The sequence below is a fragment of the Mesoplodon bidens genome (genome assembly GCF_964165515.1).
Source record: "Mesoplodon bidens genome assembly, chromosome: 12".
NCBI lineage: Eukaryota > Metazoa > Chordata > Mammalia > Artiodactyla > Ziphiidae > Mesoplodon > Mesoplodon bidens.
The window spans coordinates 59553558-59577112 of record NC_138168.1 but is presented as its reverse complement, the minus strand read 5'-3'; the positions used below and the strand labels follow the sequence as shown (position 1 = coordinate 59577112).

At 34.1% G+C, this 23555-nt stretch overlaps 1 protein-coding gene across 1 annotated transcript in view; it reads left to right on the top strand.

The window, feature by feature from the left end:
• The first annotated feature begins 1772 nt into the window (after positions 1-1772).
• Positions 1773-23555, top strand: part of THEMIS (thymocyte selection associated) — a 174312-nt gene continuing 152529 nt past the window's right edge. The window contains exon 1 of the mRNA XM_081251218.1: positions 1773-1872. Within this exon, the coding sequence (XP_081107344.1) occupies positions 1782-1872 (91 nt within the window). The 5' untranslated portion in view covers positions 1773-1781. The remainder of the gene's footprint in view (positions 1873-23555) is intronic.

Below are 23555 nucleotides of genomic sequence, written 5' to 3'. Positions count from 1 at the left end.
GTTGAAAGAGCAAAAGCAGGAGTAGCAAAGACAATTGTAAAAGATTGGTAATATTTTGAAATAGCTTCTTTGACTAGTAAGATAGAAAGTTGATGTGGGAAAATATTTAAAAAAATCAAGTGAAGTCCAGTTTGGTTTAGATATCAAATGAAATTTGCTGTGGTACCAGTTCTAACAAATGTACAATTTTTAAGGAGCAGTCCATAGCAGCTCTTTTCATATATTCAACCATGTGAGATACAGTTAGGCTGTAAACAATTTTTGTAGTCGATTGAAGGGCCTAAGCTTGGGAGAAGGGGTGCAGAAGGCAGACTGATCAAGTTTAGCAGGTTTTTGCGCAAAAAAGTTGCAAATGAGGAAGTAGAAGCTACTGGTGAAAAAACGATTGATGTGGCCTTATAAATTTTAGTTTTGTAAAGAAAGAAATGAAGCCAGGCAGATTATTGCAAGTATCAAATATGATTTTAAGAGCTGAAAGAGTTTTATAAGCTCTATATCAAAATAAGGCAGTGCCTTTAATTTTCTTAGTTATTTACATGAAGGTGGAGCTGGGATGTGCCCTGACCCTCTCTATCTGGCTATGTATGCTCTTTGCAGCCTAAGGCTAAAACAGTTTCTAGACAGGGAGCCTGGAGTCCAATTTATAAGGAGAATATGCAGCTTCTTAGCTTCTTTCACTGTATTTATACCAACCAGTGTTCTTTTAGTCACCCTTAAAGAGACTGTAAAAATACCACCTTGAACTGTATACTCTAGCTCTAAAATATTGTCTTATTTAAATACAAAGACTAGAGAGTGGAAGATTTTTAAGAGATTTATTTTTATGAGGCTTTTCTTTCTTCCTTTGACTTTGGTCATCCTCACCCCTCCCCACTGCAAATTTGGACCTCATGATCAGAATTGTAGAATTTTGGCCTTAGAAGAAATGATACAATTTATTTGACTCTAACTTTTTCTCCATTAAATAAATGAGACAAATGAGGGACAGAGAAGACAAGGCTGACGTCACCTGTAAGTCAAAAGCAGAGCTAATCCCAGGAAATTCAGGTTTCCTAATAATGGATTTAGATACTTTCACTATAGTGCGACGATTAGAAAATTAATATTAATTTACTGTATCACTTTGCATAGTGCACTCCTCCCCCACTCTCCTTTAATATTCAGTTTTAATGTGGAAGAATAAAAGTGGTTTTGATCCCCTCTCTTCAGAGTATCAGATTTCTGAAAAGAGCTGACACAAAGCACTTTCGTAACCAAATTTAATATAAAAGCACTGAGAGTATGCAAATAAAGCACAGAGCCAAACTTTAGAAGTGAAGTAAAGAGATAAAGAATTAATACGGTGCCCTTTTTAAGATTGGACTTTAGTCCTGAATTCCTGTTCTTTTCCTGGTTGACAAACCAGAAGCAACCGTGACCTCAAACATCCTAGCCCCTGCTTGAGATGCACACCTGGACCAGCGACAAAGAGAGCTACTTGTCAGTTTTCGCTTTTTTGGCAGTGTCTGTTCAGATATGCTCACCACACCCCCATCCTGTTCTACTTCAGTGTTAAAAGGAAATGAAGCCACAATGAGAACTAAAAAGAGATGAAACACCTTTTGTCCCCTGCCTCCTCACTGCCCTCCCCACACAGAGCTACTCCACCCAAGTCGGGCTCCAGTGTGACATTCCTGCCTGAGAAAGGAATGATGAGGTGAGACTACAGTTGCAGACAAGTGGCACCCAGAAGCCAAAAGCTTCTGTAAGTACCAGGTCTGCACAAGACCCAAGCCAAAGCAATGGCATTGTCGCTGGAAGAATTCATCCACTCCCTTGACCTCAGGACCCTCCCCAGGGTCCTAGAAATCCAGTCAGGCTTCTATTTTGAAGGTAAGCACCTTCCCATCTCTGGCTAGAAAGTGCTCATAAGGTATATACTCTTGGGAATTTTAGTGGAAATTTTTAACAGAATATATGAATTCTGTTAGAGGAAAGGTGGTCATCAGGGAAAGTAATTAACTGAGGAATGGTCGAGACCCAATAGTATTGGAGAAAGAAGAAATGAGATAGGACTCTGGGGGGTGGATAGGGACTAGGAATTGAGTGAAGCTTCTTGGCCTTCAAATAGTTCAACACGAATGATGAATTATTTCTGCCTTTTCTTTGAAATTGGTTGTAACTCGAGTGAAAAGTTAAGTTTTCCATATCTATGTTTCCAGAATATAAAATATAGTTTTAAAAAAAGCAACTATTAAAAGCACAGCATTTAGAAAGAAAAATTCACCAAACTCTTAACCACTTCTAAAAGTTGCTTGTATCAGCGCTTCTCTCACTCTTTCTGTAGTGGCCTAACTTCCAATTTCTTAAATAATGGCATTCTTATTTGAAGGTATAGAAGTTAATGTTCACTAATTGCAAGGTAATTTTTAAAGAATCTATGGCAGAGTTCTAAAGTCAGAGTTCAGCTAAGATTATTGAATAAGTTAGTGTGCCTTGTTGTAACCTACTGTATTAATTCAGTAAAAGAGCATTAAGACCTACAACACATGCAACACATACCCTAGAATATTTAAGCAGTGGTTTGAATACATGTAAGAGTCATTTTCTGGGCAAATACGCATTGTTGGTTCCCAGAGTCGTAGAATTGAGGCAATAGTAGAGTTAAATACAGACAAACTACTGGGAAGATGAAGAATTTTTGGTAGGCAAATCTTTCCCTTTTATAGACAAAATAATTTTTTGGGTATTATGAAATAAAACAAAGCTTGATAAATGTCAGACCCAGTTCATACACACACACACACACACACACACACACACAAAAGCACACATACACACACCTGTAGGCAATGAATTGGTGCAGGCAGCCTTCAGTTTTATATAGACCGTTTTGTTTAATTCATTTGTAAATTGATTATTTTGAATCAGACCATATTTTTCCATATATATAATATCATGAAATGTATCTTTGTTCTTAAGCTGGCCCCAAGTCATTTTCTTGTCTCATTTTTTTGTGCTTTTGAGGTTTCTCATAAGAAAGTTCTTCTTCATGTTTGGTTTACAAAGATATTTTCCTATTTTATTTTATATCAACTTTACAGTTTTATATTTCACATTTAATTTTTAAACTATGCCATGAAGGGGAGAGGAATCCAATTTTAGCTTTTTTCCGTATAGTAACCACAATGTCTCAGCACCATTTACTAAGCTAGTTATCCTTTCCCCTTTGATTTGTGTTGTTGTCTTAAAATTATGCTCACATCTGGGTTGGTCTGTCTCTGAAGTATCTCTCCTATGTCATTAGTCTGTATTTTCTCAATTGTGTTGAAGCACTATTTTTGTAACTATGGCTCTAGAATAATAGTTCATGTAGAAACCAATCTCTTGTTTTTACTCCTTTATTCTAAGTTGATGTAGCTATTCATAGACCTTTCAAACATGTCTTTAAATAAATCAACTGATTACTTTAAAAATCCAACTGAAATTTGTATTGGATTATATTGATTTTATAGATTAACTTGGGAAGAATTGAGTCTTACACTAAGTCTTACTAAAGAACATAGTCTCTCCATGTGTTCAGACTATCTTCATCTTTTAATACTTTACTATTATGTTATACCTCAATTAAGAGAAAGAAGCATACACCTTGATGAATTTTCACAAATTAAGTACATTCATGTAACCACCATCATGGTCAAGAAATAGAAACTTACAAGTATTCTGGAAGTTCCATCTTATACCCTTTCTCAATCATTATCCACATTCCTCCCCAAAAGTAACCATTATCATGAATTTTGCCCATGTATGAACTTAATATTAATGTAAAATTATAATGTATCTTTTTATATTTGACATATCTGTTAATATTATCTTTGTAAAATTAATCCATGCTCTTCTATATAGCTTATTTATTCCAGTGTGTATAATATTCCATTGGATGAATATATCACAATTTATTTATCCATTCCACTACTAATGGACATTTGGATTATTTCCAGTTGGAGATGTCAACAGTAATGTTGTCATGAACATTCTTGTACATGTGTGTTCACATGTGTATAGCATTCAACTGGGTGTATAAATGAGGGGAATTGCCACATCACCCAGTGTGTATATGTTCAGCCTGGGTAGGTAATGGAAAACAAGTTTCCTAAGTACTAATAGTTATACCACTTTACATTCCTACCAGCAGAATATGAGAGCTCTAATTAACCCATATTTTTGACAATACTTGATATTATCAGTCTTTTTAAAATAATTGAGATTTAATTTAGGTATAACATTGTATTAGTTTCAGGTATACAAAATAATGATTCAATATTTGTATGTATAGCAAAATGATCACCACAGTAGGTCTAGTTAACATTTATTACCACATGTAATTACAATTTTTTTCTTGTGATGGGGACGTCTAAGATTTACTTTCTTAGCAACTTTCAGAACCTGGCTGTCTCCTCAAAAGCCAAGGATTTAATTATGTAAGTGATAAGCATTGGGTTTTTAAAAAATCTCCCTGATGATTAAAAATGCAGCCAAATTTGAGAACTACTACTATAAAATTGGTTCTCCCATTTGTTATTAGCAGTGCATTGGTTTAGAGAGAATTCACATCATTTTAAATGAAGTCTTCTGATCCATGAACCTAGTATATCTGTCTAGTTATATGAATAGACCTCTTTTCACTCCTGTCAATAACATTTTATAATTTTTATTTGCGGAGTTCTTACATTTCTATTTCAGATTTATTCTTAGTTATTTGATTTTTTAAATTCCATTATAAGTGGTATCTTTTGAAGTTTTCATTTTTTCTTTGTTGTGTTTGTTGAATTCTAAGAATATATCTTTAGATTATTTTAGATTTGTTATATACACATTTAAGTTTTCTTTGTATATTGATTGAATCTTATGTCTTCTTTCCAATGATTGTACTTTATTTTCCTTCAGTTGAAGTACTAGCTAGTGCTTCTAGTATAATATTGAATAAGAGTAATGATAAAGGACCTCCTTGTCCCACTCACAACCATAGAGAGAAAGTTTTAATAACTTATCATTAAATATAATGTTTGTTTTAGTTTAAAGAAGTTTCTAGTTTTTTACCAGTTTTTTAAAAAGTCATGAATGTATGTTTAATTTATCAAATATTTTTCTATAACTTTTGTGATAATATGATTTTTTACATTGACGTTTTTTGAATGTTAAGCCATTTATTTGTGGAATAAAATCAATTTGGTGATATATCACTGAATTCAGTTTATTAGTTGTAAAGAACTTTTATATTTCTTTTAGGGTTGAAATTGGCTTATAATTTTTATTTCTTATAACATCCTACCGAGGTTTTTGTGTTATGTTGAAATTATAGAACTTCTTGGTTAAGTCTTTTTCTCTCCTTCTAAAGATATTATATAAATTAGATGTCATTTTTTATTTAAATATTTAGTAGAATTCCAAATGAAGCCATTCTGAGCTGGGATTTCTAAATTAGACATGTTTTTAATTATGACTTCAGTTTTTTAAACAGTAAGGTCTTCCCATCCATGAGCATAGTTTATCTCTCATTAAAACAAACAAACAAACAAACAAAAAGCTCATTTTTGGGATCATGTATTAGAATTTTAAAAATATGTCTCCATAGAGATCTTGTGTATTCTAAGCTAGTTCCAAGAATGCAGACACGTACACATACTATATTACTATGTTGATAGATATCGTATTTCCTCTGTTCTCACTGGTTACCACTGAAGTGGAAAAATGCAGGTGAATATTATTAGCAGTACTGATGAACTCTCATTAATTCTTGTAGTTTATCTTTTTTGTTTCTCTGGTTTTTCTAAATAGATATTGATGTCATTAGAAAATATCGAGTTGTGTCTCTTCCCTACTATGTTCTACAACTGTCCGTTTTTTCTTACCTTCATAGTATAGTCCAGGGCCTCCAGTACTGTGTTAAATAATGGGAATTCTGAATCATAAAGAAAATGCATCTAAAATTCCTCCATTAAGTATAATGCTCTAGAACTGGTGTTTAACTATCACTAAATTAAGCAAGTTCCTATCTATTCCTTTCTAGGTATTTTCATAATAAATAGGTATTGAACTTAATACTGTATCATTGACTAAGATAATAACGTGGTTTGGTTTCTTTAGTCTGCTAATGTAAATTACCTTTAAAGACTTTTCAAATTGAAGGATCCTTTCATATTATACATATATACATTTGAAATACAGTGTAGGAGTTTGATATTATATTTAAGATTTTTGTATTTTATTGTAATTGAAATGAGCTAATAGACTCATCTTCTATTTTAGATTCAAGATAACACTAGCTTTCTAAAATGAGCTACATAGATTTTGTTGTTTTCTATTTTCTGAGGTATTTGCAAAAAAAAGAAATGGGCTTTAAACACTTCCTTTAATTTGGTAGAATTCTGTAAGAACTACTGGACATGGAATTTTTTGGAGGGAAATCAGAATTTGGTTTTGTTAAAATTCTCTGTTGTTTTGCTTCTCTCATTGATTTCTGACTTGATCTTCATTATTTTCTTGCATCCTCTGTTTTCTCTCTTGCTCCTTTTCTAGCTTCCTAGTTTAAATCACAGTCATTTTAAAAACGTTTCTTGCTTCTTGGTAAGTGTGCTTAAACCTGTATTTTTCTCTAAATATTTCTTTGTTTCCCATAAATTTTGCCACGTAGTATTTTCACTCTTACTCAGTTCTAAGAACATTTTTTCCTTTTAAATCCAATGGCTATTTAATTTACTGATAATATAAAATTTCCTTTAGCTGTTCTTTGCTTTTAGTTACTAATTCTATTGTATGTTGTTAGAGAACAATAGTCTGTATTATATTATTGTTCCTTTGAAATTGATTCAGGCTTCCTTTATGACATGAAACATGTCCTATTTTGGAAATATTTCATATGAGCTCAAAAAAGCATGTTTTGTTGTTTAGTACACTATCTCTCTATATATACCAAATAGCTTGTTTTTAATTGTTTTGTTCAGATCTTGCTCTCACTGCTTATTTTTCTTCTGCTTTACCTGTCATTTTCTGAGAGGGTTATGTGAAATAGTCCTTCAGCAGTTCATTTTTCTAGTTCACTCCTCATTTCTTTCTATCTTTTGTTCCATCATATTTTTGAGGTTTAGTTGTTGCATGTCCTTATGCTATGAGGGTTATATCTTCAACTCTATTATTTTCATCCTTTTCCCTATATAGCTTTTTATTAAGTCCTATTTTGTTTGATAATCATATTGCTACTCCAGTTTTTGTTTGGAATATTTTTTTCTAAGCATTTATTTCCATTTTTTTGGTGTCTCTTGTTTTAAGTGCAAGGAAACATATTCTTCCTCCTCTTGATGCTTCTCGTGTTGGTGCAGGCAGTGGAACCAGGCTTCACCCGTGCTGTGGTGATGACTCCATGACAGGAGATTTTTGGGGAATGGAGGTTTGAAGGAACTTGAGGAAGGCGACATGAAGTCATGTAAGGTTCTGTGGTACTGGATTGAGTACTCCCAGTTTACAACAACAATGATAATAGGCAGCATGATACACTCAATAGCATGTTGCTCAGGCACTTATTGGATTGCCCTACCTCATGAGATAAGGCATAGATCTGTGTGTTATAAACTCAGGACTTGGCCTCCTGGCTGTTTACACATGAGAGATGATTTCATGGTCAACTTAAAACATTCAACATTTGCTTTGTCCCTCTCTTAAGAAAAAAAAAAGCTTCATCATAACCTTGAAAATTGATGTGAAGTTTTTTTTTTGATGTGAAGATCAATTGAGCTATTGTATACAAAATAGTTAGCAAAACGGCTGACCAACAGAAATCTTGCAGTAAATCTTAACTATTATTATTGTGATTACCATAATATTGGCATATTATGAGGAAAACTGATGAACCATTTCTAAAAGGTAAAACTAATTTGAATTCCGCTACTGCTGCATTTCCCAACATAAGTTAAAATGGAGAAAAAATACTAAAAGTTAAAATATTAACAATAAAAGTGCTCAAAGAAGCCACAGAAGAATATTAAACTAGGGACTCTAAAAGATGAAAACATCGAATTTATGAAATAGAAAACTTCCTTCTTGAAAAAAAATTACATAAATGTGGATGAAAGACAAACTACAAACTGGGAAAATATTCACAATATATATAGCAGATAGAATGTAAATATCCTCAGTGTATAAGGAATTTATTAAATAACAATAAACAAACCTGAATATAAAATTTTTAAATGGGAAAAAGATATAAAAGGCAGCTTACATGCCAAAATCATATAAAATTTTTCAAATTTACTAACAACAAAATACAAATAAAGCACTAAATCACTCAGTCATTTCTTAGGTCACAGATATTAAAAATCCACAAAACCCAATGTAGGTGTGAATGTGTAGAAATGAGGGGAGGCACAGGCAGTAGGTGTGTAAATGGTTACAGACTTTTTAGGTCTCAACTGGGCAATAAGCATCCACATATAACATGTACATAAACATCTGACCTCTAGAAAGTAACTTAAAATATAATTACCAAAAGCAAAAATGATTATATTACAATGATCATAGCAGCATGTTTTATAGACAAACATCAAGTGAGCCTCAGCATGGACTAGCTTATATAAATTACAATAACACATTATCAAGCATTGTTCAAAAGCCTAGAATCATGGAGGGGATGGGGTAAGCCACTACCCTATTGGAGCTTATGTTCCAGTGGCTGGAACAAATGACAACCCACAGGTTTAAAATGTACACAAGTACCATGAAGATCTAAATAGGTAGAGAATAAAGCAAAGCAGAGGGAAGAGATGATCTTTTTTTTTTTTTTTTTTGCGGTATGCGGGCCTCTCACTGTTGTGGCCTCTACTGTTGCGGAGCACAGTCTCTGGACGCGCAGGCTCAGCGGCCATGGCTCACGGGCCCACCCGCTCTGCAGCATGTGGGATCTTCCCGGACCGGGGCACGAACCCGTGTCCCCTGCATCGGCAGGTGGACTCTCAACCACTGCGCCACCAGGGAAGCCCGAGATGATCTTTTGATAGGGTGATCAGGGCAGATATCTCTGATGAGATGAAATTTGAGCAGAGGCCAGAATAAACTAAGCTAATGAGCCTTGCGCATTTCTGGAAGAACATTTCTGCTGAGGACAGAGCAAGTGCAAACCACATAACAGATTTCTTCATCTAATTAAGAAACAAAGAGGAGACAGTAAGGATAAAGCAGAGCAACTGAAGGGAAGTGTAGTGGGAGATGAGGCTGAGGACGTGGGGATGTACAAATTTTGTAGGCCTTAAAGGCCATTGAACACATAATTTAGTACAGAGTGGGGCTGGGGAAGCAGGTGGAGACCGCTAAGATAAAATGATCAGGGAAGGCCACTCTAAAGAGCTGATTTAGTAGCAGAGACCTGAATGTTTAGAAGGAATCAGACAAGAAAATATCCAGGAGATAAGTGTTCCAAACAGAGTGAACAGCTAGTGCAAACATTTGGGGACCCAAAGGGGCTTAGTCTGAGGAAGAGAAAAATATCCCTGTACCTTGAACATACAGAAGAAAGCAGAGAGGAAATCTTATGAGAAGAGGTTTAAGGAGTGGGCAAGAGCATTTCAAGGAGTTTAGATTTTATCAGTGCTAATGACCAGTTTGCAGCAAGAGATTGACAGGACCTGATCACCTTTTTAGGAGAATCATTGGCTGCTCTGGTGTTAGTGGGGCAAAAGTGGGTTGAGACACATTAGGACCATGTAATAATCCAGAAGAGAGATCATGGTGCCTTCATTCAGCTGGAAGGGAAATGACCAATCTAGGATATGCTTTGGAGGTAGAAATGTCAAGACTTGCTAATGAATTTGATATGAGGTGTGAGGAAGGGGAAGACTAAAGGATGCATGGGAGGACTTTGACCTAAATGATTAGGTTTGTGCATTTGACAAAGTTGTGAAGAGCTGGGGAGAGAGAGTTTTGGTGGAAAAAATAAATTATATATAATTTATTTTTATTTATAATATAAACCTTAATATATCAGTTTCTTTATTGATATTTATGGTCATTCTAAGGCATACAAAATAATTAAAATTGTAAGAGGATAAAGTAAATATAAAATTAATAGTATTTTAAACAATTTAAATTTTTATTAATAATAAAACCCATTTTCTCTCATAAAAGTTAACTTTGTTATAACATATTAACTATTATTGAACATTATTGAAAATATTAAACATTTCCATTACTGAATACTTCAATATTTATAAAAATGTTGATTTAATATCGTGATAGACTGATTCAAAGACATAGCTCTAATTATTTATTTCAGTACTTGTAAATAATAGCTCTTAAAGATATCTTATAAAGGTCCAGTATACAGCATGTATACACCATATAAAATATATGCTTAGGGAAGATTTATCATTAATGTTGGTGGCCATCAATCCATATGTGAAATAACCTTCTTTATAAATCTGGTTTTGGCAGTTTCTTTAGACAGCAATTGTATGTAGCTGATGACAAGTTTGTACTAGGAATAGAAGTGTCATTCTGCCATCTTCTTGATAGGGTCTGCAATTTTCAGTTCTCAGATGTCTCTGTAGGCATCTTACAAAGTTATTGTCTATTTTGTGAGAGTTGAAATTAGATTATAATAATTCTTAAAACAACTTTACTTGACACATGTAAAATCCATTATATGGAAGTATCGCAAGTATATGAATGAATTAGGACAATTCTTTTAACTCTCATTCTTTTGGAATTCCCAATCTGTCTCAATATATTGTGGACTATACATGTCATGTGACCATCTGATGTAGGAATAAATTAAGATTTCTTTATTATTAAATACTAATGGAGTTTAAAATTAAATTTTAGAAAACCTTTGTATTAAATATTAGTATAGGTTAATTTTGTTTATATAAAAATGAGTATGAATTGAAGGTCTAATATTTTCTTCTCTTATCTCACATCTTGTAAAAATAATTATCATAGATTTTTCTCTTTCTTTCAAGTACATCATAGAATTGGACTTCCCTACACTTTTGTGGCCATAGGACTTGCATTGGCCAATGTAATGAGAGCAGAGATAAGTTGTATCATTTTGGACTGATGCTTTAAGAACTAGTTCATAATTTAACATATTTCATCCTGGTAGATCATGTCAAAATGGAGCCTTCAACAGTCTGGGTCCCTAAGTAACTATAATTATTAGAGACCCTGCCCTCACCCACTTGAACTGGACATGTAATGAAATGAGAAATACACCTTTGTTACTTTAACCTCTGAGAATTTGAGGTTGTTCGTTATCTCAGCATAACAAAATTTCCTTACTGATATAAGTTATATTTATTATGACTGGAACTGTACTTACTATCAGTTAAAAAAATTAGACATTAGACATTCTGGAGAGAGTCATATAATGCCAGGAAAGTTAGTTGGTAATAATGTTACTGCGTGTTTATGGAAAGGTGAGTTCGCCACTCTGTATTCAGGAAATATCTGTTGCTTCTTTGACTATTCTGCATATTGCTAACATTACCATCTGTCACTATTTTTTTTTTTTTTTTTTTTGCGGTATGCGGGCCTCTCACTGTTGTGGCCTCTCCTGTTGTGGAGCGCAGGCTCCGGACGCGCAGGCTCAGCAGCCATGGCTCATGGGCCTAGCCGCTCCACGGCATGTGGGATCTTCCCAGACCGGGGCACGAACCCGTGTCCCCTGCATCAGCAGGTGGACTCTCAACCACTGTGCCACCAGAGAAGCCCTACCATCTATCACTATTTACTTCATATATGTAACCAGTTTGGTGTTGACTTAAAATTTTTGCAAAAACAAAGTTTGTTTGCATTATGATCCTGTTCAATGAACTGGATATTGAAAAAAATTCTATTTTTCTCTATAGAAATAATACGTGCACATGGCTAGAAAGTTGGACAAAGTAGAAGCACAAATATTCAATAACTTCATCAAATAGAAATATGATTAACATTTTGATGTATTATCTTCTAATTTTTTAAAAAGTATGAATTAACTTTTAAAAGGAGAAAAATTGATGCCAATTTTACCCCCATGCTTTATCCAGAATATCACCACTCGCACTGCAACCTCCATCTTCCCCCTTGGTTCAAATCATCATAACTTATTGCCAGGATTATCAAAATAGCCACCTAATTTGTCTCCCTACTTCTCTTTCACTCCTGAAGTCTATTCTCATAGCATCCAGAGTCATGCTTTTAAGTGGTATGCCAGATTATGCCATTCCTCTGTTAAAGAACCTCCTATAGCTCTCCCATTTTTTCTTAAAATAAGGACCTTACAATGGGTAATAAGGCCTTTTATTTTTCTCTCCTTACTCCCATTATTTCTTTGAGTTTATTGTTTACTAATCTTCTCCTTCTTGCCGCACTGACCTCCTCACTGTTCCTCAAACTTGAGGTTGTGCTCCAGCCTTAAAGCTTTGCTCACACTCTTCCCTTGGGTTGGCAAGCTCTTCAACCAGATGTCAACTTGGCTAACTCCTTTCTCTGTGAGGCTTACCTGACCACCCTATTTAATACTGCAAATTTTCTGTTCCTCCTTCGCTATATTCCCTATCCTCATTATTATATTCTTCATTTTTTTGAACCAAAACACTATCTTCTTCTTATATATCATGTAGGTTATTATTTATTGTTTATTTTTCTATCCTTTCCCATTAGATTTTTCTTACAGCTTAATCGATGTATAATTTTTTTTTTTTTTTCGGTACGTGGGCCTCTCACTGTTGTGGCCTCTCCCGTTGCGGAGCACAGGCTCCAGATGCACAGGCTCAGCGGCCATGGCTCACGGGCCTAGCCGCTCCGCGGCATGTGGGATCTTCCCGGACCGGGGCACGAACCTGTGTCCTCTGCATCGGCAGGCAGACTCTCAACCACTGCGCCACCAGGGAAGCCCGATGTATAATTTTTTAAACCATAAAATTCATCCATTATAGGTATTCAATTCAATGATTTTTAGTAAATTTATAGAGTTGTGCGACCACCACCAATTTTAGACTATTTCCATCACCTCAAAGAAGTCCCTTGAGCTATTTGCCAATCATTATTGCTTACATTTCCAGCCCCAGACAACCACTGCTCTGCTTTCTATCTATAAATTTGCCTTTCCCGGACATTTCATATAAAATAAATCACACAGTATGTAGTCTTTTGAAACTAACTTCTTTTACTTAGCTTAATGTTTTTAAGGTTCATCTATGTTGGAGCATATATTAATATTCTGGTGTGTTTTTGTTGCTAAATAGTATTTTATGTATGGATATACCACATTTTGTTTATCCAACACCAGTTAAAGGTCATTTGTATTATTTCCCTTTGGAGATAACATGAATAATGTACCATTTTATGTTCCCATTTACAATGTATTTGGATTCCAATTTCTCCAAATCCTTACCAAAACTTGTTACTGTCTTTTGTATTATAGCCAAAGGTATCTCATAGTAGTTTTAATTTCACTTCCTTAATGACAAGTGATATTGAACATTTTTTTCCTGTGCTTATAAGCAATTTATTTGTCTTTTTTGAAATAAAATGTCTCTTTTTTTTTGCCAATCTTTGTCCTCTTGTTATTGAGCTATAAGACTTATTTCTGTATTCTGGATATTTGATTTGCAAATATTTTCAGTTATATAATTGAAAATATTTTCTTCCCTTCTGTGGCTTGTCTTTTCACTTTCATAATATTATCTTTTGAAACAAAAAGGTTTTAAATTTAGAAGCCCAATTATCAACTTTTTTTAGGGCTCATACTTTTGTTATCATGTTACCTAACCCCAAGTCACAAAAATTTCCTCCTGTTTTGTGTTGGGGGCCTACCAGATCACTCCCAGTCTTGTTGATTTTCTAGAAATACAGAACTCAGAAAACCTGTTATACTCAGAGTTATGGTTTATCACAGGGAACGAATAGAAACTAAAGCCAGCAAAGGAAAAAGGCATATATGGCAAGGTGTATGAGAAAACAGGCACAAACTGTCAGTTATCCTCTCCCAGTGAAGATACATGGATAGTGCTTAATTCTCCTAGCAATGATGTGTCACAACAAGGACAAAGTGTTTCCAGTTAGGGAAGCTCATCTGTGCCTTTGTGTCCAATGTTTTTATGGGAGCAGTTACATAGGCACTGAGGATTTGTGTGACTGACCTTAGCTACTGGGTCTCTAGGCCCTCTAGAGATTAAGTGGTATGATCCAGGACCCCAAGTGAACAAAAACAGGCATTCACCATAGATCACATTGTTCCCATAAACTATCTGGTGTGGCCCAAGATCCCAGATATACAGAAACACTCTATCTGGCAGGATATTCCAAGGGCTTAGATGTTATCTCTCAGGAGCCAAGCAAGGGATAGTCCTTTCTTTGAAATGTGCAGAGTTTGAGCACCCCAAGTAATAGTTAACCCATTACTGCACAGTTTTTTTTTATAAGAGTTTTATCTTATCTTTAGATCTAAGATCCATTTGAGTTAGCCAGAATTTTCAAAAGCCTTAATTCCAAGTAACAGAAGAATTAATCAACTTTCTACACAGTTACAAAGCATGCAGGGGATGATTTAAGTACAACAAGCTCTCTCTAGCTGAGAGAGGTGAGGGGGTTAACCAAACAGATATCTGGGTGAATGGCTTTCCAAGTTGAGAGAATATCTTTAGCGAAGTATTACGGTGAGAGTGTGTTGGCATATTCCAGAAAAAGTGAGAAACCAGTAAGGCTGGAAGGAGGAGGAGAGTGAACAGAAATGATATCAGAGAGGAAATGGTGGAGAACCATATATGGTCCTTTTGGATATTGTAAGAGTTTTACTCTTAGAAGAATTGGGAACTTGGAGATATCAATCTACGTTAGCAAAAACAACTAAAGCAATGCTAGAACTCTTCTCTTCACTATGGCTAGAGACTCCATTAGCCATTTCTTGTTTATCAAAAAGAATACTGATGAAACCACATGTACATTTGCAGAAGTCAGAGCATAGTTTTGCTTAAATAAGCCCATAAATATAATGTTCAGAAGTGCTTCTTATAGCAATTTTTAAATACCATGAAAATGTTCTTCCCTCTTGGGAAAAGTAAGATTTGGAGGAGGTAATATTTTTAAATATTGTGTTTTGAATATAGTAAATATCATATTTCTTTTTCCTGACAAAATATGTTAAAATCATGGAAATTATTCCTTTAAATTGTATATCTACCTCCCTTCATTTCTTCCTTCTATCCTTCCTTCTACAAAATGAATAGAGTTTGATTCTTGCCCTTAAGGCCTCCTTAGGCCAGTGAAAGAAGGTAGATTTTTAAAAAATCAATATTTGTGATACAATGTGAAAGGTGCTTTAATAGATATAAACTGTTTTGAGAACACTGGGAACTTACCACCCAAACAGCTTATCACACAAAAAACTTACCAAGAGGTGGTGATTTTTTTTCTGCAGCCTATATAGAAGATGAGCAGGCAAATAAGAAAATTTCAGAATGAGAGAAAAGTGTTTAGATCATTATACAAGTTTGGAAATTCGAAATATGGTCCAAGAACAGCTCGGGGAATAATAGGTGATCAGATAATTTGTGGTCATATTTTAAGTGGCTTCTGAACTATAATAAGGATATTGAATTTATGCTGTAATCAATAGGAACCTTTAAAAGGATATTATTTTTATAATGTGTTTTCCTGACTGTAAAAAAGTAGATCACGTTCACTGTAAATTTGAAAATTATAGATAAAGCTAAAGAATTTCTGAAATGTTTAAGGCAAAAAAATCATCTCAGATGGTAGATTAGACATCCATTCCAATAGAGGTTTACTAGATGGATATGAGACAAACAACAAGGAGCTAATAGCAGCTACAAATAGAAGGGAAAAGACAGGATCGGTGGTCTTTTTGGGTAGAATATTCTGAACTTGACAATTTATGAGAAGCTGTGAGCAAGAGGGAGGGGTTGATGACAGACTGGAGGTTTCTGGGCTAAGTAAACGTGGTAGGTGATAAAAATATTACTTATAAGACTTGCCACAAGAGCAGCAGTCGTTTTGGAGATAGAGGCATGATTCAGTTACATTCCAAAGAGTATGAAGCTCCTGTCGGACATTCAGATGCAGATGAACAATAGCCCACAAAAATGTATGTCTGAAGTAAAAAGCATAGTAAAATTCTCAGATTTAATATTACAGAATAGTAAGTGCATGAAAGAAGTTTGTTTCAGGGATTGCCCTGTAGTCCATGTGTCAGGTCAGAAGAAATATGTGGATCTCAAAGAACACCAACATGGAAAATATGGATAGAGGAGGAGTTGGTCAAGCCAAAAAAAAAAAAGAAAAAAAAAAAAAGTCTCTGTTGGAGGAGAAACAGGAGAAAGTGGGCTAGTTTGTCAATGAAAATAAATGAATTAGAGCACTAGAATGAGAAAGTGTCAGAGATAAATGTTTGTTATCAGCACATAGTTTATGGTAGCTTAGTGATTATGATTATAGCTCTAAATACTGAAGGATTATTATGGGCCAGGTATCTTTGTATAGATTTGGGTGTGTAAGCATATGTAATACATGTATAAATGTATTTTATATATGTATATGTCTATACATAAATGTATGTGAATATATCTAATACAACACATTAGCACAATTTAATTAAATAATACTTTATATATTCTCATCTATACACAAATTTAGTACAAGTACACATATATATTTAATCTTACTAAATTTTTTAATTAATTGTATTATAAAGATATTTAATCCTTGGAGTTATCTGCTGAAATTATTATTATTATTTATATTTTCAAGTCACCTGTTTGCCTATTTGCCCCAGGGATAAAACTTATAGTGAAGTTTATTCTCGCTCTGCCTACCTGAAGAGTTTAAAAAATTCTATAGTGAATCTTATCCTTAGAGAACCATCAATGCTTTTAGAAATTTTATAACTATTTACTGTTTGACTATACAGTTGGGTTATAAACATACACAAGAAATAACTTGTATTAGATAAACACTTGTTTTGTATTTTAATATCTTATTACTGGTTACAATTGCAGTTTGATAAGTATTGAAATATGACATTAAAAAATTAAACCAGTTAGACAAGTATATTGAATAACGATAGATAGTGAATTATGCATTATATGAACATGACTTTCATTAATTTGATGCATATATGAGTTCATATGGCAAAAAATTGTGCTATTTTAATGCCGACATAATTCTTTTATGGCTAATTGAATTTAATTTTCTTCAGTCTTAATTTAATCAGCTAGGGATATGGTAGTAAAATCGGCAAACATTTGAAAATTATAGCATTGTATTCAACTTGCATTTATTCATATTTCATAGGCTTTAAATATTAGGACAAAAGAAAACTTTTTTCACTTTTTAATATGAATTCACAATATTGATAGTGGTTTATACAGACTCAAGAGGAATAAAATTATGTATAAATCTAATGAAATATGGCCTGTCACATTCTTAAAAAAGAATTTCAGCTAACTGAAAACAGAGCACCAGTATTTCTCTACATGAGCTTATATTTATCACGATTTATTAAAGACAAGAATTACATTTCTACAGTAAAATTTGCTACATATTTGTAACATATTCTGTTGAGCTTCACAGGTTTAAAACTACTCTTGATTCTGGATGACCTAAGTTCACAGAGAGTGAAAGTTGAATACTTTTTATATCTAAGCTTTAAAATTAAGTAAAACATTATATCCCAATATTTGAAATTGATAATATGATTTATAAAATAAATATAAATTTGCTCCATTTGTGTCAGTGGTATATGGTTGGACACTAAAATGACTGTCGGAATAGAACTTGGTAAACCTAAACGTTCAGTTTTATTTGAAAAAATGTTGATTTGGTAATATGCAAAAATTACATTCATTATGGCATAATCTTATTTGAAATGATGTTGAATTTTTTCCTATAAAAACTTTGGAATCATTTTTTATCTAAGGCTTAACACTTCTAAGAGCCAAATTGTAGCTGCTGTACAATTTGGCTCTTAGACTGCCTTTAGGCCATACACTACAGATCAATGAATTACCCTTTTAGTATAATTAAACATTACATTTTAAAAAATAGAATCAAAATATTTGAAGTTTAAAAATGTAAAAGGGTTTTTAAAGTTTAGGACAATTTTGTGTTTATACTTGAACGGAACACATTTTTCCCTAAAACTTAGCTGAAGCAGGCCTTATTTTAGGAAAAATCCCTAAAATAAGTACATTAAAAACAAGCAAAAGAAGCTCAGATAAGATAATATCAGTTGTATTATTTTCAAAAGCTGTGGAGGAAAATAACTGACAGCAAAATTTTTGTGTTGTTTACTTAAGTGGAAATGTCCCAAAATGTGGGCATTTTTGTATAATAATGGCACACGTTATTCACATCTATTGTAGAATGTTCATACTTAAAATTGTCTAACTTCATTGTTAAGTACCAACCTTGACTATGTAATAAAAATATAAAAAAATGGAGAACTAGCCTATGTTTTTACATATAATCATATAAATATAGATTATTCATATACTTCCTTCATCTTATAAGTATAAAGACGTGACTAAGCAATAAATTAAGTAAAACTTGTATTTTTTATTGGATGCTAGATTTTCAACTGCTGTGAAATAGACATTTTGGTTAGGGTTATTAACTACCAAATTCATTTGAATAGATACAAATTTTCAGTCAATTATTTAACATTGAAAAACACTAAAGAAAAGAAAATGAAACAACTTTGCCTTACATGTAGTAGTTTATACTTTTGTATACTATAATACTAATAAATTTTGTTAGGCCCTGCTAAATGACTGGTGAGTAAGCACTGAGAATGGGAGAGAAGATAATTTCAAGTAAGGTGTTAAAGAAAATCTAAAAAATTATTTTTAGAAATGTCTATCTTTGATGCAGTATTCAAAGTCTTGAACTTGAAAACTTTACCTTTTAATTGGGACATCTGCTTTTTCTACTTCTAACAAATATTTGGAAAGATTGCACCATTTTAAAACTAAGATTTTAGCAAAGCTGTTAGATGAAATTTACTTAAATGAAACAGAACTTTTTCATGTGAAATAATAGTTTTTAAATGGCGAAAGACATTATTTGAGAAGATTTTGTTGTTATTTTAAAGAAAAATAATTTATTAGGAAATGGGGACAGCTTCTACTAATCTATGTAATGAAATTAACTTTCTGATTTTCTGATTGTTATAATTAGGTCTAAACCGTTTTACTCTAGATTAGAAGCATTGGTTTTAGTGATTCAGCACTTGTGTCAGTTAAGGAAAGAACACCTGCCCCATAAACGATGTGTGAATTCTAACCACAGACCGAAGAACTTTTTTTGGTTACTTCTTTATTGACATCCGGAAAGGCCTAAAACATATTTAAAACAGTTTTTCCCAGAACTTATGAAATCAAATCATGTGAGTTTTGAATTGTGTTCATTATCAGAGACCACTCTGATTTTGAATATTAGTAACATCGTTACTAATTTAAATAAATCCCTATTTAAATACATTATAGTGTACGTATTTATTCCAGTAATTAAAAAAAAATTCAGCAATGATTTAACATGTTCAGAGAGATAATAGAAACTTGACAATAATAAAAATTTGAACTTGTCTTAAAACAGACACAGGCTGGACCTTCCTCTTTTCCTTCCCTCCCTCCTTGCCTCCCTTCCATTCTCCTTTGTACTGTAGTCATATGCGACTGGATACGTTTACAGATGCTCTTTGACAGAAATGTACTTTGAGTACCAGTTATGTGCTGTAGTAAAACAGAAGCTGGGGTGGGGGGAGCGTATAAAATAACATCCATTGCTATCAAGTTTTTCTCTCAAAGAAAGGACAAATAATTAAGAAGATAATAATAGAGATGACACCTAAAAAAATTCCAAGTCGACTATACACGCACTGCATGCTTTAAAAAATCAGGATTAGGAGGTGGCTGTGACCCTAGTGACCGGGCTGGGAGCGGGCTCCGGGGTCGGGTGTAAATCATGGCCGCCCGAGGAAGGTTAAGGCAGGTGCAGCTTCCGTTGGCAGATAGGAAAATACGCCACGGCGGGACCGGCCAGGAGAGGGAGGGTTGTAAATCCTGGAAGACCAGCTTAGTGAGACCCGTCGGATCGGACGCGGAGGGGGCAGCTCCGAGCTTGGAAGGTCGGCCACAGGCTGTGCGATTGCGATGCTGACGTCCCCACGCTGGCTGCCTCGGTCTGGTCTCTCCCAGTGCATCAGAGCCGCGACAGGAGAAGCAGCTGACTGCCCCAAGTATCCATTTTCTTTTTCTTTTCTCTATACCCTGCCCTCTCGTAATTTGTCCATTAAAAAAAAAAAGTGATTTTCTACATTTCTAGTAAATCTACTCTTTTTAGAATAAGACAGCATTCTGGATCAACAAAATTAACCTCATTTTATAGAGGCAGAGACCTATCCACAAAGTCTTTGTGCAATTATTCTATCCACTGATTATTAATAAAAAGAACAAAACTTTCTTTTTCAAATAACAGGATCAACAATTATCTTTCTTTATGATACTTAACTATAAGGAAACATAAATAATCAAATGATTAAATAAATCTCCAAGAATATCCATTTATTCAGCTAATTCACTGAATGGCTGCTGAATACCTGGCAGTATGCTGAATTTGCAGTAACAAAGCTCATTAAGTCACCATAGCCCTCTTAAAGAACTCAAGAATCCTCATGAAGTCAGACATAACAGCTACAAAGGTGTGACATGTGCTCTACACTAACAAATGTTTGACGCATTGTGTGATCACTCTTGGATTGATACATGATATAGTTTTGGTCAACTACTAATTAGAACATCGGAATTTTCTGATAATATACCTAAGGAAACTTTTTTGGTATAGAAATAACATTATTTTGAAGAAGACTTCTTTAAAGATGACATTTAGTAAACTACTTCTTATTGCAACGTGCTTTAAAGTTTAAATGAGTGCTTTAAACCACTAAAGATGGAAGTAAGAATGGAAATTTTAATTTCTGCTGTTAAGAACGTTCTCTTCTTACTTGGAACAATAAGCCATTCGTTTGCAAGTTCTCATTAAAAATTTGACAGTGAAATTATCTACTGATAGATGCCATTCATCTGACAAATGACCTGCAGCATTGTATTTTTACTGTTGGGCTTCATGCTGGTTGGTTCTCTAATTCAGTTTTCTCTAAAAAACAAAGCAGAATTATTCAAGGGAACATCGTGTTTTAAAAAACCACAAGCTCAATGCTCAGTAAAATTTAGTAGCTCTTATTTATTGAAATAAACCCATGGTGAATATTAATTTCATCCTATTTATTAAGAGTGACTGATTAAAAAAAAGTCATGCCAACCTTTCTGGAGAAAATGACTTTTGTTGCAAACTGACCAGAATGGATTTTGTCATTCACTGTTATTAGGTTATTTCTGGTAGATTTTGGTAGTCTTCAATCCTTGGAAGTACGTGGTCTCATACAATGAAATTTTGTCAAATGTAAGATGTTTATTTGCAAGCAGGCATCAAAACACTTATATGACCTGTGTGTCAGCTTGATGTAGTCCCATCTATTTGTCTTTTTAAATACTTTGACAGCACCTTGCATGAAAGGTTCATTAGAGACTTCTGCAGCAATATTCCAGCTATCTTTCTAGTTAGATGACAAAACTGCTTTGAATCAACTGCTGAACCAGGATTGTGAAGCCCAGGGCCTATATTGGGCTCACTAGATTCTTATACCCCTTTGTAGGAACAGGAGCTCCTGTGTTACATTTGAAACAAATCAACACATTTTAAACACCACTCATTTCACCAATAAGGCAATCTTAAGACTGGTATTCATTATTCTAATTAAGAAAACTATGTTAATATGAGATAAATGTAGGTGACACTTGTGATAGTTGTTTTAAGAGTATGAACTTCTGATTAATCTTTTTTGTGTTAACTAGTCACTCTGGGTTTATATTTCTGATTAGTGTACTTCAAATATTAACATTTTTCTCATCCCTTCTTCAGGGCTATAGGTTAAAAGTATTGAACACATACATGTGTATTTCATTGTCTATACTGACGTATTTCAGGTAGTAACATTAAATATTTATCTTTGCACGTGTCCCAGATACTCTATTCTCACTCTCAGGGGAGCAGATCTATCCAGAGTTGCTTTTGTTTTGTTTTTATTCTTGAAGATTTAACTAACTAACTCCCAAATTTGTATCATTTCCCAGGTTGACATATGTGGTGCTGATTTCCTTTTACTTATTTCATGATTTATAACAGTATTTCTCAAACCTAAGTAAACTTTGGTATCTACTAGGGAACTTTAAAAAAAGAAAACATATTCCTGGGTTCTACCCTGGAGAATCTGATTTAGAATTTTTGGAGTAAGCCCTAGAATCTGTATTTTAAAATTTTCCCCAGTTAATTTTGGTGCAGCCTGCTGGCAAACAGTTGTTTAAGGGGAACTGGTTAGGACCATCTCTGCTTAAAGATGACCATTTGACGTTAGAAACAATATATCAGGAACTGAGCAGTGTTTCCTTCCCAGTTTTTCCACATTTTAGTACACCAACCTTCTCTTAGTGCCCCAGCATCGTGGTCTGGGAGTCATTTTGGCCCCATTTTTCTGCTTTTCTTTCACCAGTTTGTGAAGGGCCATTTCAGTGTTTGCAGCTGCCGTTATATTCGCGCTCTCCTCACTGCATACTTACACCCCATGGCACCTGGTAACCTCTCATTGCCTCTCCTGTCTTTTGTTACTCTGCAAGCAGCTCTTAGGAGAACTTTCTTAGAACCATAGCAATATATTGCCTACAGTTCAAATCTGCTCTAAGTTCTCTCCAACCACTGGCTTTTTATTTTGTAATCAGATCATCTTGGAAAGACACTAGATGTCAGATTATTCTTTAATACATATTAATTTGCTTAAATCTGAAAAGTGATATTTTTACTTTCTGGAATGCCTGTCCCATGAATATTAATAACCAGCCTTCCACATCAACCCCATTTGGCCATAATCATACATCACCTACTACATGTGTAAGAGACTATACTTTAAGTTGTTTGTTGCTGACATCATTAGTATGAGAGGACAATCAAGGTGATACAGGGATGCCCAAACTACCCAAGCTCTGAAGCACTTTACCAATAGCAAAACCTAGGCTCTCGTATAAGCTTTTTTTTTTTCTTTTAGTAGAAAAAGGAAATGCTTTTCAATACGGTAACCACTAGCCATTATGTGGCTATTTAAATTTAAATTAATTAAAGTAAACAAATTTATGGGTTCCTCAGCTACATTAGTTACATTTCAAGTGCTCATGAGCCCCATGTGGCTGTTGGCTTCAGTGCTGGGCAGCTCAAATTATATGTCCATCCTTGCAAAAAGTTCTAATGGACAGTGCTGCTCTAGAGTCCCTCTGGAAGTCCCAAAGGTAGGAAGAGGCTCACATCTTTTCCAGTATCAGTATAACTCACTGCCTCTATTTCTGCTATCATGACTCTCCTAAGGACTTACTGCAGTTTGGGGGTTATTCATTTTCTTCAGGCTCCTTCTACTGCTTCCCTTT